This window comes from Pieris rapae, chromosome 15 (assembly GCF_905147795.1).
Source record: "Pieris rapae chromosome 15, ilPieRapa1.1, whole genome shotgun sequence".
NCBI lineage: Eukaryota > Metazoa > Arthropoda > Insecta > Lepidoptera > Pieridae > Pieris > Pieris rapae.
The window spans coordinates 7558966-7572575 of record NC_059523.1 but is presented as its reverse complement, the minus strand read 5'-3'; the positions used below and the strand labels follow the sequence as shown (position 1 = coordinate 7572575).

At 34.0% G+C, this 13610-nt stretch overlaps 1 protein-coding gene across 1 annotated transcript; it reads right to left on the bottom strand.

The window, feature by feature from the left end:
* Nucleotides 1-3817: 3817 nt before the first annotated feature.
* LOC110992788 (putative inorganic phosphate cotransporter) lies at nt 3818-12978 on the bottom strand. Its single transcript, XM_022258751.2, has 8 exons — nt 12823-12978; nt 12012-12229; nt 8514-8753; nt 7971-8180; nt 6813-6980; nt 5609-5825; nt 4705-4943; nt 3818-4084 (listed from the first exon to the last, which is right to left on the bottom strand). The coding sequence occupies exons 1-8, from the start codon at nt 12857-12859 to the stop codon at nt 3854-3856; spliced, it is 1560 nt and encodes a 519-aa protein (XP_022114443.2). The 5' UTR covers nt 12860-12978; the 3' UTR covers nt 3818-3853.
* Between the last annotated feature and the right edge of the window lie 632 nt (nt 12979-13610).

The following is a 13610-nucleotide window of genomic DNA, read 5'->3' as shown; positions in this document are numbered from 1 at the left end:
CATTTATTAATTTAATGACTTTTTTAACACAATTTATGTATTTCAGCAGCTATGTACAACAGCATAAGCAATCCAATCGGACTTAGAAATATGGTTTTTGGACCGATATTTGTCCGGGTTATTTTTATGCGTCCCTCGTATCTTATTTGCATCTATTTCATTAGTGCAATAAAATCATCTTTGATGACCAAATCAAATATATTTTTTGGCGTTTAATCGAACTAGTAGTAACTGTTAAGGTAGAATAAAGTAGTGGAATAATTAATAAAAAAAAACAAAATATTATAATTATAGTATATTCATGAACTTATTCGTTAAACTAAAAAAATATTTGTCTGTATTTTTGTTGTACTTTAAATTTTAAATAAAAAAGTTTAATCAGTGGCACTACAACCTTTTTTTAGGTCTGGGGTTCAGATTTCTGTATCTGTTGTTAATTGTCTATATCATAGGCCAATAGGTGATCAGCCACCTGTGCCGTCCACTTTTTAAGTCTAAGGTAAGCCGGTTTCCTCACTGTTTTCCTTCAACATCCTAGCTAATTTTACTATGCGCATATAAAGAAAGTCAATTCATAGCAGGGGATCGAACCTACGACCCCTGGGATGAGCTGGAGCCACTTGGCCAATACTGCTAAATTTTTAAGATGAATGTGATATATTAAAATGTAAGTAATGGCACCTTGTTAAGCAATTGATTTTATTTCTCTAAACACATTTAAAGTTCGTATAATCTATATAATATATCCTCTAAAACGAGCATGCCATGTTCAAATATGTTGTTTGGTTATGATATGTTGGAGCATAGAGTACTAGTTGCACCTTGAAAGCATCTTGTATTGAACTTGTATTCTATAACTCTCAACAGCGAAAGTGATTGAGATCTCTACTTCAATGCTGAGTATTTGTAACGTGTGCCAAGGTTGCAACAACAGCGCCGCAGATATTAAAAAAAGTATATCGAAATTCTCAGAAGCCCCGTCTCTATCACTATTGGAAATTATAGATTAACGGTCTATTGTTCGAGTGTTTTTTTTATGAAATAATATGAACTACGTTAGAAGGTGCGTTGCTGGCTTTTTAGAGTGCAGTACTTGTTTTTCATCGCATCCGTCTTATGCCTTTGATTATCATTACGTTATTTTTAAATCATTTATGTTTTTATTGGCGTAGATAAGTGTGGAGTGTTCATTTGTTTTTACGAATATATATATACAGCGCAGGTCTCAAATGAGATATGATGCTTGGCCTCGACTGTAAGAAGATTATTATATGAATAAGTAACATTTAGATTTCGGGTTTCGATATGGGCTCGATTGTTCGATAAAAGTTATTTAAGATAAAAATGTCTACAATACTATGATAACAATGATTTATTGTCAATAAAACATATTACATTCAGGCCGATGGGACGAGACAAATAAAATATGAATATTAAAGCAACTAAATGATGATTTGATATGTCAATATATTTATAAATTATGAATTAATTAATTAATTAATTAATTAATTACTAAATGATTATATTATGAGAATTCACATCGTAATATCAAGTAGATTATTGTTTCAAACTTTCATAATCATTGATTTCAATTATTGATTTTGTACAAACAAAAACGAAACACACTACATGCTTTTGACAATCGTTTCGGTTTTTATTTTACATAACCCAGGACTGTTTTTAGGTTTATGAAGTTAAATTCTTGCTGTTTTTAGTACGAGATCCGGCTGCAGGATTACTTCGCTCATCGTTTATTTGCTAAAAACCAATTTTTTAAGTATATTTATAAGTAGGAGTAAACACTAAAAATACTAGCGGCCGAATTTTGATAGGCAACTTGGTAGATATACATTCTCCTACTTATAAATATACATAAAAAATTGGTTTTTAGAAAATAACCGACGAGCGAAGTAATCCTGCACCCGGATCTTAGACCATTTAGGACGCGTCTTTAAATTGTAAATCTATAATGTAAATTGCTCGATCTATAGAAAAATAATTTATAACGTTTACTACTGGTACAAATGAAAGGAAAGGAGAGGAGGTGGTTTTCCCCACGATATTAATACGAATTCAAAAGTTTGCACAAGTGTCAAAACAATATAAGCAAAAAGAAGCCTTCATTTTTGAGCGACACTAATTTTAAAACGATAAAAATAAATTAATTATTATACTAAATTCTGTAGCTCACATTAAAAAAAATACAAATCGACCTGATAACTTCTTTCCTCGGTTTTGAGGTCAGTAAGCAACTAAACAGCCTCCCTTATTATAAACATTAACCGTGCTAAGCCCGAAGTTATTTAATGAACAAATTACACAAAATTAAAATCTTCTATTACGGTGTTCTCAAGAACTCAAATCGAGAATTCAAATTCGGTAAAAAATTAAACTAAGGCACAGTTACTATCCATCAGTTTGCTTATCTACTAGTAGATATTTTCAATGTTAGTTTTCCATTTAATCAGTAGATTACATATACGTACAATATAGTAACATTTGTTTAGCTTATTTACTTAGGGTTCTGGATGAAACTGCTTTTCGGAGTAAGACTGATTGACATCATTTGTCCTACTTTATTTTTACCTTGGGTCTTACATTGTAACTTCAAATAGCGATACCGACAGTTATCCCTAGGTAACAAAAAGGTAAGGCATGGCTATGGATATTGAAAGAATTACATCGTAATTGCATACAAAAGCGGAACGGTATCGCTGTCGCTGGAAGTTTTTTTCTGTAAAATAAGGTTCACATGGGGTATGACTGGGGTATGATGCGAGCGGTATCACTTAAGTCATACCGCCGGCCATCATAATGTCAGGAAGATACATTTTTCAGTTTAAATTGGGACTACTCAAACACCACCTTTTTGTTATTTTCTATCATTTATTCCTAGCTAGATCAATTTATCGCCCCAGAAAACCCCGTATACTAAATTTCATGAAAATCGTTGGAGCCGATCCTGAGATTCCAATTATATATATATATATATATATACCAGAATTGCTCGTTTAAAGATTTAAGATAAGATATACGATTTTTAAATAAAATTTTGATACTAAACATTAAATAGTCTTAGTATGTTTTAAATTAATTTTGGAACTACGTTATTTTCGTTAAAAGAAAATACTTCCTTCCCTCATGACATATCTATCACCATCGATATTAATCAGTAGTTAAAATGCTATTTTAGGGTATTTTATTTTTGACAATATACTAACTGTTGCTTAATAATGAGAATTATTATTACAAAAAAGAAGAGAGTATTACATGAAAAGGAAATTTCCGATCGTACCACCCAGTTTAACGTCTTTCATTCAGTCTTACCTTTAAGTATCATTATCTGATTCTTCTGTCACAATCTTATGTCATAATTTCTATTCAGTGAGTATATAAAGTAAGCGACTCTTAATTTATATACAATACGCAATTACACTTTAATAACCCATCCATACTTAACTTTGACAAATCGATATCACATATCCGGTAAACATAGGAATGTACAGATTCTAGCTATTCAAAGTGGGAACGCTGCCAGTATCCTTGTAATCTTGGCTAAAGGGACTCCTTTTAATATATTTTAGTTATTACATTTTAAGGTTAGTTATTATATTACAAGATTCACATTTCATGAGATGCCATTTGACTTTACAACGATATTATGTTGTGGCATCAAACAATGGTCTAATTGTATTACGTTTTATCATTTTGATATTGAACGTATATAGTACGCCATTTCAGAATAGTTTTGAACGTCATCGTTTCTACGACACGAAAGTTGAACTTTTATAATCGGGCATAGCATGAAAACATAAAAAATATGACTAGTTCTTTAATAAATATAACAAAACATTTAATCTTTTGACATGGGCGGATGGTCATGTTTCGGTTGCACAACATTCTTTTCTGGATCGTCTTTTCGCCGCCGAAGCGGTCCTTTATCCCAGTTAGCGGGGTAGCCGTATTTGTCCACATCGTCCCACCATTGAGGCTCGCCTGTACCCCAGATAACATAGATAATGTTGGTGCCGACTAGCACGGCGAACACAGTCCAAAAGGCTATCCTCCACTGCGATATTGTTTGCTGAAACAAAATAAATGATTACATTTTTAAACATTTTAAACTGTGGCGGCCAGTCGGCGCGACTGATAAGTGTCTGTTAATATTAATTAGTATGTTTTCGCCTTGTATTTAAAGAACTTGTAGCATTTATTTTGGAAACCATAATATCGTATACCTTATTATAAATTTGTAATTATAAAAAGTTGAATGACATTGTAAGAAGCTACGGTAGAACGCGTCATTTACCTACCTTTGACCTAAATTTCGTCATCCGTAAACGGTGATCAGTAGCCTAATTTTATAATTCTTCATTAATGTAAGCCTATGCCTACTATATTTATTTATTTATTACATATTGTACGATTATGGATAACACATTGGCATTTTAGATTTTTAAGACATATTTTCAAGTAGTTAATAAAAAAAAGTTATTAATAGTATTTAATATTTTAATCAACTTAAAAATAATCGGAAAAAGAACTTAACAATTTGTTGCATTTTACTTTTGAATAAAATCATAAAAAATAGACTTTGTTTTTCCAAAATTTAGAAGCCCTGAATAATATGGCACCTACTTAGGTGTACTACAAACCTAGTTTTTGGTAAGGTGTCTTATAATATATAAATTTGATTATACTTACGTCTGGAGTCAACAGTCCAATGAGATATGGTGTAATTATTCCCGAAACAGCCGCTAGACCATTCACCATAGCCGAGCAGGTTCCAGCGTAATTCGGGGCAATGTCCATAGCGTTTATTTTAACGCTACTATAGAAGCCAGCCATGAACGCCATTGATGTGATAAAGAAGCCTACAGCCTTGTACCGGTCGCATCCGGAATATGAGGCCAGAATTATAAATATTGCAGGTAGTGTTGAGGCTGTAACAGACAAAATAGTAGATAGGGTCAAATGCGCATTTAAAGGAAATTTTGTGCATGACCGGAATTCGAACGCACGATACGCGTTGTTTATCTTTCTTAACTTCAATAAAACGGATAAAGTGTAGTTTCAGGGTCATCAGAATAAGTCTAGAATTTTTGTTGGATTTGGATTGTGATTCAACAATATAAATACTGTTTACTATATTATATAAGGATACATAAAATGTTAAAAATGACACCGTGTCACAATGTCCGTTCCCATACTCCTCCGAAACGTGTCCACACCAAAAACAAACTTTTTATTTCTTAGATTTTTTTGTTGGTATGTACTAAAAAGGTAGGCAAAGTTATGAGAAGAAACGATATTCGCGAGCGCAGCTAGCTACTATTATATATATATATATATATACGTATCTATATATATATATATATATATACACATATATGTATATATACGGATATTTAAGATGAATTTCATAAAAAAAAACAATTTCCCGAGAATTCGACCCCAGTTTACTCGCATTTAGTAGCATGAAGACACGCATAGAAAATTAAGAATACACAGAAGATAAGAGAAATAAATACTACATTCACTTACACATTCGAAATATTGGAGAGTTTTAATTATCTATATTAATTTTATTCAGAAAACGTATACATACACACTGTTGTATATATTTTTCTTCCTGTTGTTATACTATGCCACCTCTTACGTATGCAGTAATCACAGAACGATGCGAAAATAAACGAACAAACATACATGGCTATGTATGGCAACGCTGACATTAGGCCTGTGTCCTTTATATTAAATTTGAGTACTCCTGAGAAGTACTTGGGTAGATCTGTTATCATTGTGAAGTATCCCCAGTCATGACCGACCTGAAAACATAATAATAAAGGTCTGCCTACACAATACACATACAACATTTTTACAATGCGTACTGCACATTAGTACTTTAACGTAGCAACCGATGTTGGCAGTCTCGTTTTACGAACCCAATAACCTATCTCAATCCATTTTTGACCATCTCTGATACATGTATATAAATTTTGAATGAAAAGTGTGCCAATAACCAATCGGACGGATTGTAATAGCCTGTCAATAGAAGCTATCCATGGTAGGACGGATCGGTGTATGTGGATAGCTCTTGGTATGAAAATGACAATAAACTGTGCCTATCATATCTTAAGATTTTAACTTACACCAATTTTTAAAATAATTAAAAAGCTATTTGATATGTTTTAACTATTGACATGTAATATATAATTAATGTTAATATTTTAATATTATTTGTACGGTTTTATTTACTTTATTTGGTTTATATTGATTATCAAATATGAGTATAAAGAAAGAAGAGATTGCATTCTATCCGTCGCCAAAATTGGATTGTCTTCGTAGGGTTTGGGTATTAGGATGCAGATAGGAGATCGAGCGACTGTCATGGTTAGATTTGTAGATTAATTATTGGGTTTGGGCGTTAGCGATGGGTTACGTGGTACAGTCGTAACCTTAGTAATATATTAAATAACAATAAAAACAATTAAAACATTAAATAAATATATTTAGACAATAAATTTTTGTTAGTTTAAAAAAACTAGATTTCAACTAAGAAAAACTAGATAAGATTTATGACAATCTAACCCAAGTTTAAACAAATTCTAAAAAAAAATTATGGCAATTATATTGCTCTCATTATATCTATATGGCGATAACGATTGCCGAGTAAGCTTGTAAGTAATTAATTGGTTAATATTGCATTTTAAATCGATTTTAGTTAAACAATTGTCTGACGTGACTCCTAATTGATAAGAAAGTACTATGGCTGTAGTTGATATACATCTTTTTAATACTTTATAATTACTTACAGCGGCTAGGATAAGCGCCCATAGAGGTCCAGATCTAAATATAGCCTTGAACGGAACCGGATTTAACTTCTGGTGCAGTCCAGATGCAACGATATTTTTGTTAAGATAACTTCTCTCTTCATCTGATATAAATGGGTGCAAATTGGGGGTACTGTAGCAAAGGAATACCTGAAAATACATTTATTAAGAAGTTATTTAAAATGTCTTATATAAAACAGTATTTAATTTAAATTAAATATAATTTTTAATTTGTCGAAATTTTGATGATTTAGAATTGTTATCGGAAATTGTCTCGCTGCTAGTGTGCGATGAATAATTTTAGTGGCGACGCCAGCCTCGAAAAAAAATTGATTTAAATTGTAAGTAGGCAGGAGAAAAACTGGGTAGGAGATAGTAACGATAATTAACAATAATACAGAATAACAATTAACAAAGTCTGGAAGACAGAAAAATTTGAAGAAAGAAAAGGTTTTAAAAACAAAGTAATGTACTCACGTAAAATAGTTTTTACTTTGTTTCATGTAAAGTAGGAGAGTCACTAAATACAAGTGTACCTTGGAACATGGAACCATCAACAAAATGAAAAGTGTACTGAACAACGACATTAGTTTTATTAGTACATATGTTTCGACACAAATGGTACTGAACTCTTTAAGTTATCATCATGGGTAAGGTCGAGGGGGACATACGCACTGGCAGAAGGAGGAGGTCGGTGCTCCGCAATATCAGAGAATGGACAGAAGTGGCCAACAGGTGATGCGCTTGGTGAAAAATAAGAAGAAGTATGACGAGCTGGCCGCCAAACTCCAGTAATGGAGACACTACAGGAAGAAAGAGGGAGTAGTGTCTCGACCAGATTCGTTTGTTTACATTTTTTGGCAAGTTTGTTAATGCAAGTATAAACAAACGACAAACAAAGTTATTATCACATATCATGTCTTCTTACATAGCGAACTCAGACCGCTAAGTTTTTCCCCGCCAAGTTGTAACAGATGTTGTACAAGCAATAAAAGTTATTTATGACTCATACCAAATTCATATTCCATAACAAAAAAAAAACTCAATATAACCTGTACGGATAACATTTTCTATAAAATACTCTATTTTTCTGCAATCATTCTGAACTTCCTACATTATTGTACCTTCAGATGAACTCACCCAAAACACAAACCAAATGATACCAAGGCCCCCAAACACATAAAAAACATTTGCCCAGTCTCCACCATCGGCTAATATCAGGCCTGATATTAAAGGCCCAAGAATATTGCCAACTTGTGCTCCGCCAAATATCATTGCACCGAATCTTGCTCTTTCTGCAGGTGGTACCCAACGAGCCAGTAGTAAAACGAAGGCTGGTGTCACTGGACCCTAAGGAATGGCATATGTTAATTGATAAATATATACTAATGTGCACTGTATCTTGATTGTTAAATAAATAATTTGGAAAATATTTATATAAAACAACTTCATTCAAAATTTGTTTTAACAGCGTTTCAAAATTAGTAGGTACTGGTAATTTTATTTTATGTAAGCGCAATTATCTATAAGTGACATAAATGCTTTAGCCAACACCAACATGATTTAGCAACACAAATTGAAGATTTGTGTAAACCAGCAATTATTATATAAGCCTAAAATTCTTAAGGTAACTAAATAATCTGTAATGTATATCTGACATAACCAATAAATAACCAATCTCACCTCACCAGCACCTTCTATAACCCTTATTATAAATAAGCCCGTGGCTCCTCCAACAGTAACTGCCCATGGCGTAATAATAGTCGCGATAGAAGTACACAATAAACTGATGCCGATCGTCCATTTTCCCCCAAATTTTTCAGCCAATAAACCACCAGGTAAATGGGTTAATACATAACCATAATAAAAGGCACTTAAAAGGAATCCTTGTGTTTTCTCGTCCCAATCATATCTCTCTCTACCCTGTAATAATAATGATAATAAAGACAAAAAAACACGAATAGTTAATTTATGTTTTAAAGCAAATTATGTGAGATTGTAGGGGCTAATCTCTGCACCTACTGAACTCATTTGATAAAACACTTTTACGAGTAAAAAGCCACGTTAAACGTGAGATACGAGAAATACGAGTCCTATGCTAGACATTTAAAAGGAAAATACTTTCCTGGTAGTCATTTTTCCATAGAAAGCTAGCGTTTTCTAAGAACGCTGCCTTTGTTGTAGAGACACTACTTGATATTCATTAGAATGTTTTAGGTTCCCATATAATTACAAAGTTTAGGATTGCTCGTCTAGTAAGTAGCTAATGTATTAAACATTCATTTCGTCAAAGGTGTCATGACAAAGACTTCGTAACTTAATTTAACCCGATCGATACCAATAAACCGTTGCCCAAATAGTTCGCCAAAGATTGCTTGAGAGTGGTGGCATGACTCGTATTTTTATTTTTCTCACTAAGAGATCAACTGTCAGATAAAAAGAAAATTTAAAACTGATAATAGTGACATATTTGACAAGTAACTAACAAAATAACAGTTACTACAAGCACAAATCAACTTGGCACCTGATTTGGCGATACTGACACTTGCCTAGTTAACGGCGTGTACTACATGTTTTGATAATGTGAAATATTTTGTACAAAATAAGGCCCCTAACCAAAGTAGGGGATATTGGTAAATGTAAATATAAAAAATGGTGAGCTTAAACCGTTGTTAAAATAACATATTGATAGGGAAAGTGTGGCAGAAGAAGAAATACCTAAATATAAAGGAATAAATAAAAAAATCAGTTGCGCTACAACCTCTTTTTAGGTCTTGGCCTCAGATTTCTGAATCTTTTTCATGATCATATTTAAATTGAATAGGCAAGTTGGTAGGGTAATCTCCAGTGCCTAACACACGTCGTCGACGTTTTGGGTCTAAGATATGTAAATTTTCCTTCACCGTTCGAGCAAATGTTAAATGCGCACATAGAAAGAAAGTCCATTGGTACACGGCCGGGGATCTAACCTACGACGTCAAGGTGAGAGTCGCACGCTGAAGCCACTAGGCCAACACTGCTCTAAATAAAAAGGAATACTAAGGATTTTAGTATGATTTAGTAGATTTTAATATGTACGGGGTAAGTTTGCTGGCAAGAATAAGAATAACTGGCAAGTACGCAAGCGTATTAAAGGAGAGAGAAGAAGAGAGAAGTTGAATGTAGTGATGAGGACACGAAATGCTGTTGCGACAATTCGGTCACAAAAATTAATCAATGTCAAAACAGATCAGTAGCAAGCAAGCTAATCATTCTTCTTCTTCTTCAAGTGCCACTCCATTACTGGAGGTTGGCCGTCAGTTCTCTGAACCGCGTGTTATCGCACCCCTGTCCCATCAAAGGGACGCCAGGGACTCGGGGCCGTGGTTTTATTAGACTTTTTCATGATTACTGTATTAGTCAGTAAACATGAAAAAGTCTAATAAAACCGGGAAAAGATGTTGAGCAGTGGTTTCCCGTTGCCTTCTGCCCCAGACGTTTAAGGGATTATTTCCTCCCAAGGTCGCTATAGCCTCTTCTAATCCGTTGTCGGATTAGGTGTGTGGTTATACCGCCACTGTTCGGTCGCCAGAGCCTCGTCCGTTATCTAGCAGGCAGCACCACGATACAAGGTATCGGTGTCGCGCGTGCAGGTGAGGTTGACAGTTGGGCCGGGCATGATGTTAATTCCGTTCTCCCCTTACTTCCCTAAGCTAATCATAGGTACACATAACCGACCCGTATATTGTAAGTATCAGAGTGGGGGAAGTCAGAGAGAAAGATAAGGACGTCTGGATAAGAACAAGATGTCTGTATTCTCTGGGAAACTAGAGTGACTTGTGTAGTCCCTATAGTAATTTTCCTTCTGACATTCCTTTTTCCAGCGAAATGACCACGACTCGCTGACCACTGACTAAAAATCCACACTAAAAATCGGAATTTTTATAATCAATGCATACAGTTCTGTTTCTTTTCAGATGTAAAAAATTTTCTTAATTGGATCTCACTGTTGTAATTAAGGGCAGCTCAGCTCAGGCTGTTTTGGCGAGCGTAGCGGGAGAGACTCAGACCTCGCATGGCGGTCGCGGGGCGGTCAATCGCCTGAAGGGCAGAACAAAAGCTACACTACACGCAGAAGATAACTAGGCACCTCGCTGGTATGACGTCATAGTGATGTGCTAACTGCATAAAAAATCAAGTAATCTTTAAACGCTCGAGATAGTAGGTATCTATTGATTATTTATAATATCAAGGTTTATCAATAAGGGCTTAAATGTAGGTATATTTTTTTGGTAAAATTTCCATAAGTTAATAAAACAAATAAATTTTAGTTTAATTTTTAATAAAATGAGAACGTAGTATTTAATTTACGGCGAGATATAATAAGGGCGAGAGCTGAAGCACATTCCACGCAGGTTCCAAGTTAATTTCTGCGTGTAGTACTGGAGTGAACGAAGTACGAAGAAAAGGTCCACGCCTTTCCCGGTGAAGGCGGTTTTTACGTTAGTCTTTGGAGCTGAATTTTCTATTTTGAGGGGCGAAAAAAAAACAATTGCGATGCCGACGAATTTTAGTTTTTGTATTGCAATTTTCCAAGGGTACGAACTACAGGGAATTTAATTCTAAAATAACAAGTATCCGATTTTGACGAAGGTTCAGTTAAAATGTCTAATTTAAATCGGAATGATTCATTTTAGTTCCTGACTTACATTTGTTGACAAACCTGCATATACTTTAGCGCAAATAGATACTTAAAAATTATGCCCTTTAATTTAATTAGAGGCAAACGGGCATGGGGCTCATACTTAGTGATACCGCCGCCCATGGGCTGAACTGCCTTAAGAAACGAACAGTTGTGGACGTCGAGGTGATACGGATGGTATTATGTATTCTGCCTTGACGTCCGATAATGAAACTCAGTTGCTGGTATTACTCCGAAAAGCTCTTTGAACACTCATCATGGTTAATGCGGTAGAAGATGCAGAGAGACTCCACATCTCTACGCATCGCCAAGGGATCAAGCCGTACAGAGTTTCAATAATAACACATACCTATTAAAAGTTTTATTTAAAACCTGCCTTTTAAAGTCGGTTTAAAATTGAGATAGTTAAACATGTTTCAATAATGACAGAATATTTTGAGACTTACATACTGAAAATATGCAATTAATTAATACAAAAGAATAAGTTCATATTAACTTACAGAATCCAGTACTACAGTATTATTAGTAGTTATTTCGGGATTTACACTTATTGTAGGCATTGGATCTGGACAAGTATCACCCACAATATGCTCTGATGGCGCCACATGTAGTACCATTTGGGTTATGGTCATGCTCAAACATACGCGCATAGTAAAGGAGTTGGCCAGAGCAAATAACCCCAAAATACCGATAACATAGCGCTGTGGAATGAACATCACTGAAAAGTTGAAGTAAATTTAGTAACAAAATGTCTTCTCTTTAATACCGCACATACACACACGCACACATGTGCACCTGTGAGTGCCCGTGTTTTGATAAAACTTTATTTAAGTTAAATAAATAATTTCTATAAATCTCCTTACTAAAGTTTTAACTTAATATAATCTATTATGAATTACAAAATCTTTAATTGAAAAAGTATGAAACTAATATATTTTAATACATATTCTTATTGTGTGTAATGTTGGTGTGAGTTATTCTTACAGTGAGTTATAAATGCTCATTTCCTAGAAACCCATTGGTGCATAGCTGAGTACAAAATTGGGACACCAAGAGAGAGTGTGAGAGTTGCACTTTAATTTTATGTAAAAAAAATTTGTCTAAAAAAAACCTCTTCAAAATGTGATTTATGCAATTGATGGATGCAATTGGTAATTATTATACTTGGTATAGTACTCAAAGTCAAAAAGTACTTATTATTATATCGAGATCTATACCATATGATATAGCTATCAAAGTATACAGTAAATAATGATAATTTACATAAATCGTAAATTAAATTCTACAAATTAATGTTGTAAATATTGTTACCTCTGTTGAGTATAAGCCGCCATCCCTTCAACGCCATCTCGTATTCACCTGATCACAACATAAACACAACGTAAACTATACGGAAACTGTATGAAAAACAAGTAATAACACGAGATGACATTATCAAATGATCACTGATAATTCTGGCGCATGATTTAAGATAAAACCACACACAAGAAACGTATTACTTATTGCTATACATATTCCAAATATGAATGAGACGTTTTTATTCTGACGTTGTCTGTATTTGAATCGCTTAGCCCTTGATAATAGAAAGTTAGTTTAAAAGTTCATTAATTGTAATAACGTACTGCAACGACTAGTTTAAATCAGCAATGTTCCAAAATAATGTCAGCACATTGAAAGGCCGATTACACACGCTGTAAGACTATAAATTATATGTAAATAATTGTGGAGTTTTTGGAGGAGGATTTATTTTTTTTCAAGAAAAGAGCGTACCAATTATTTAAAGGCAGGCAAGGCACTCGCGAGTCTTCTGGCATTGAGAGTGTCGGTATCAGTTAACATCAAGAGAGGCAAACAGGGGCATACGGGCAGAAACACCATGGCTAAGAATTGTATTACGCCCTGCAGCGGTGGAGCACTTACTTTTTTATATAGAAATGTTTTAGACTCAGTTAGAAGATACTTCAATCTGATACCAAGACAAAGGAATGTCATTTTTTATTACACTCTGTATGAATCGTACTCAGTTATACCTTATGAATTGTACATTTTTCGTGTTGGAGAATACGGAGCCAATCACAGGGCCACATTTCATTTTCATT

Excerpts from the sequence above, each read along its gene's own strand:
- LOC110992788 (XM_022258751.2), bottom strand. The coding sequence starts at position 12,859 with ATGGCGTTGAAGGGATGGCGGCTTATACTCAACAGAG. Across the intron at positions 8,754-12,011 it reads ATACTGTAGTACTGGATTCT|GGTAGAGAGAGATATGATTG; the intron begins GTAAGTTAATAT and ends TTATTATTACAG. Across the intron at positions 5,826-6,812 it reads GGGCGCTTATCCTAGCCGCT|GTCGGTCATGACTGGGGATA; the intron begins GTAAGTAATTAT and ends TTATGTTTTCAG.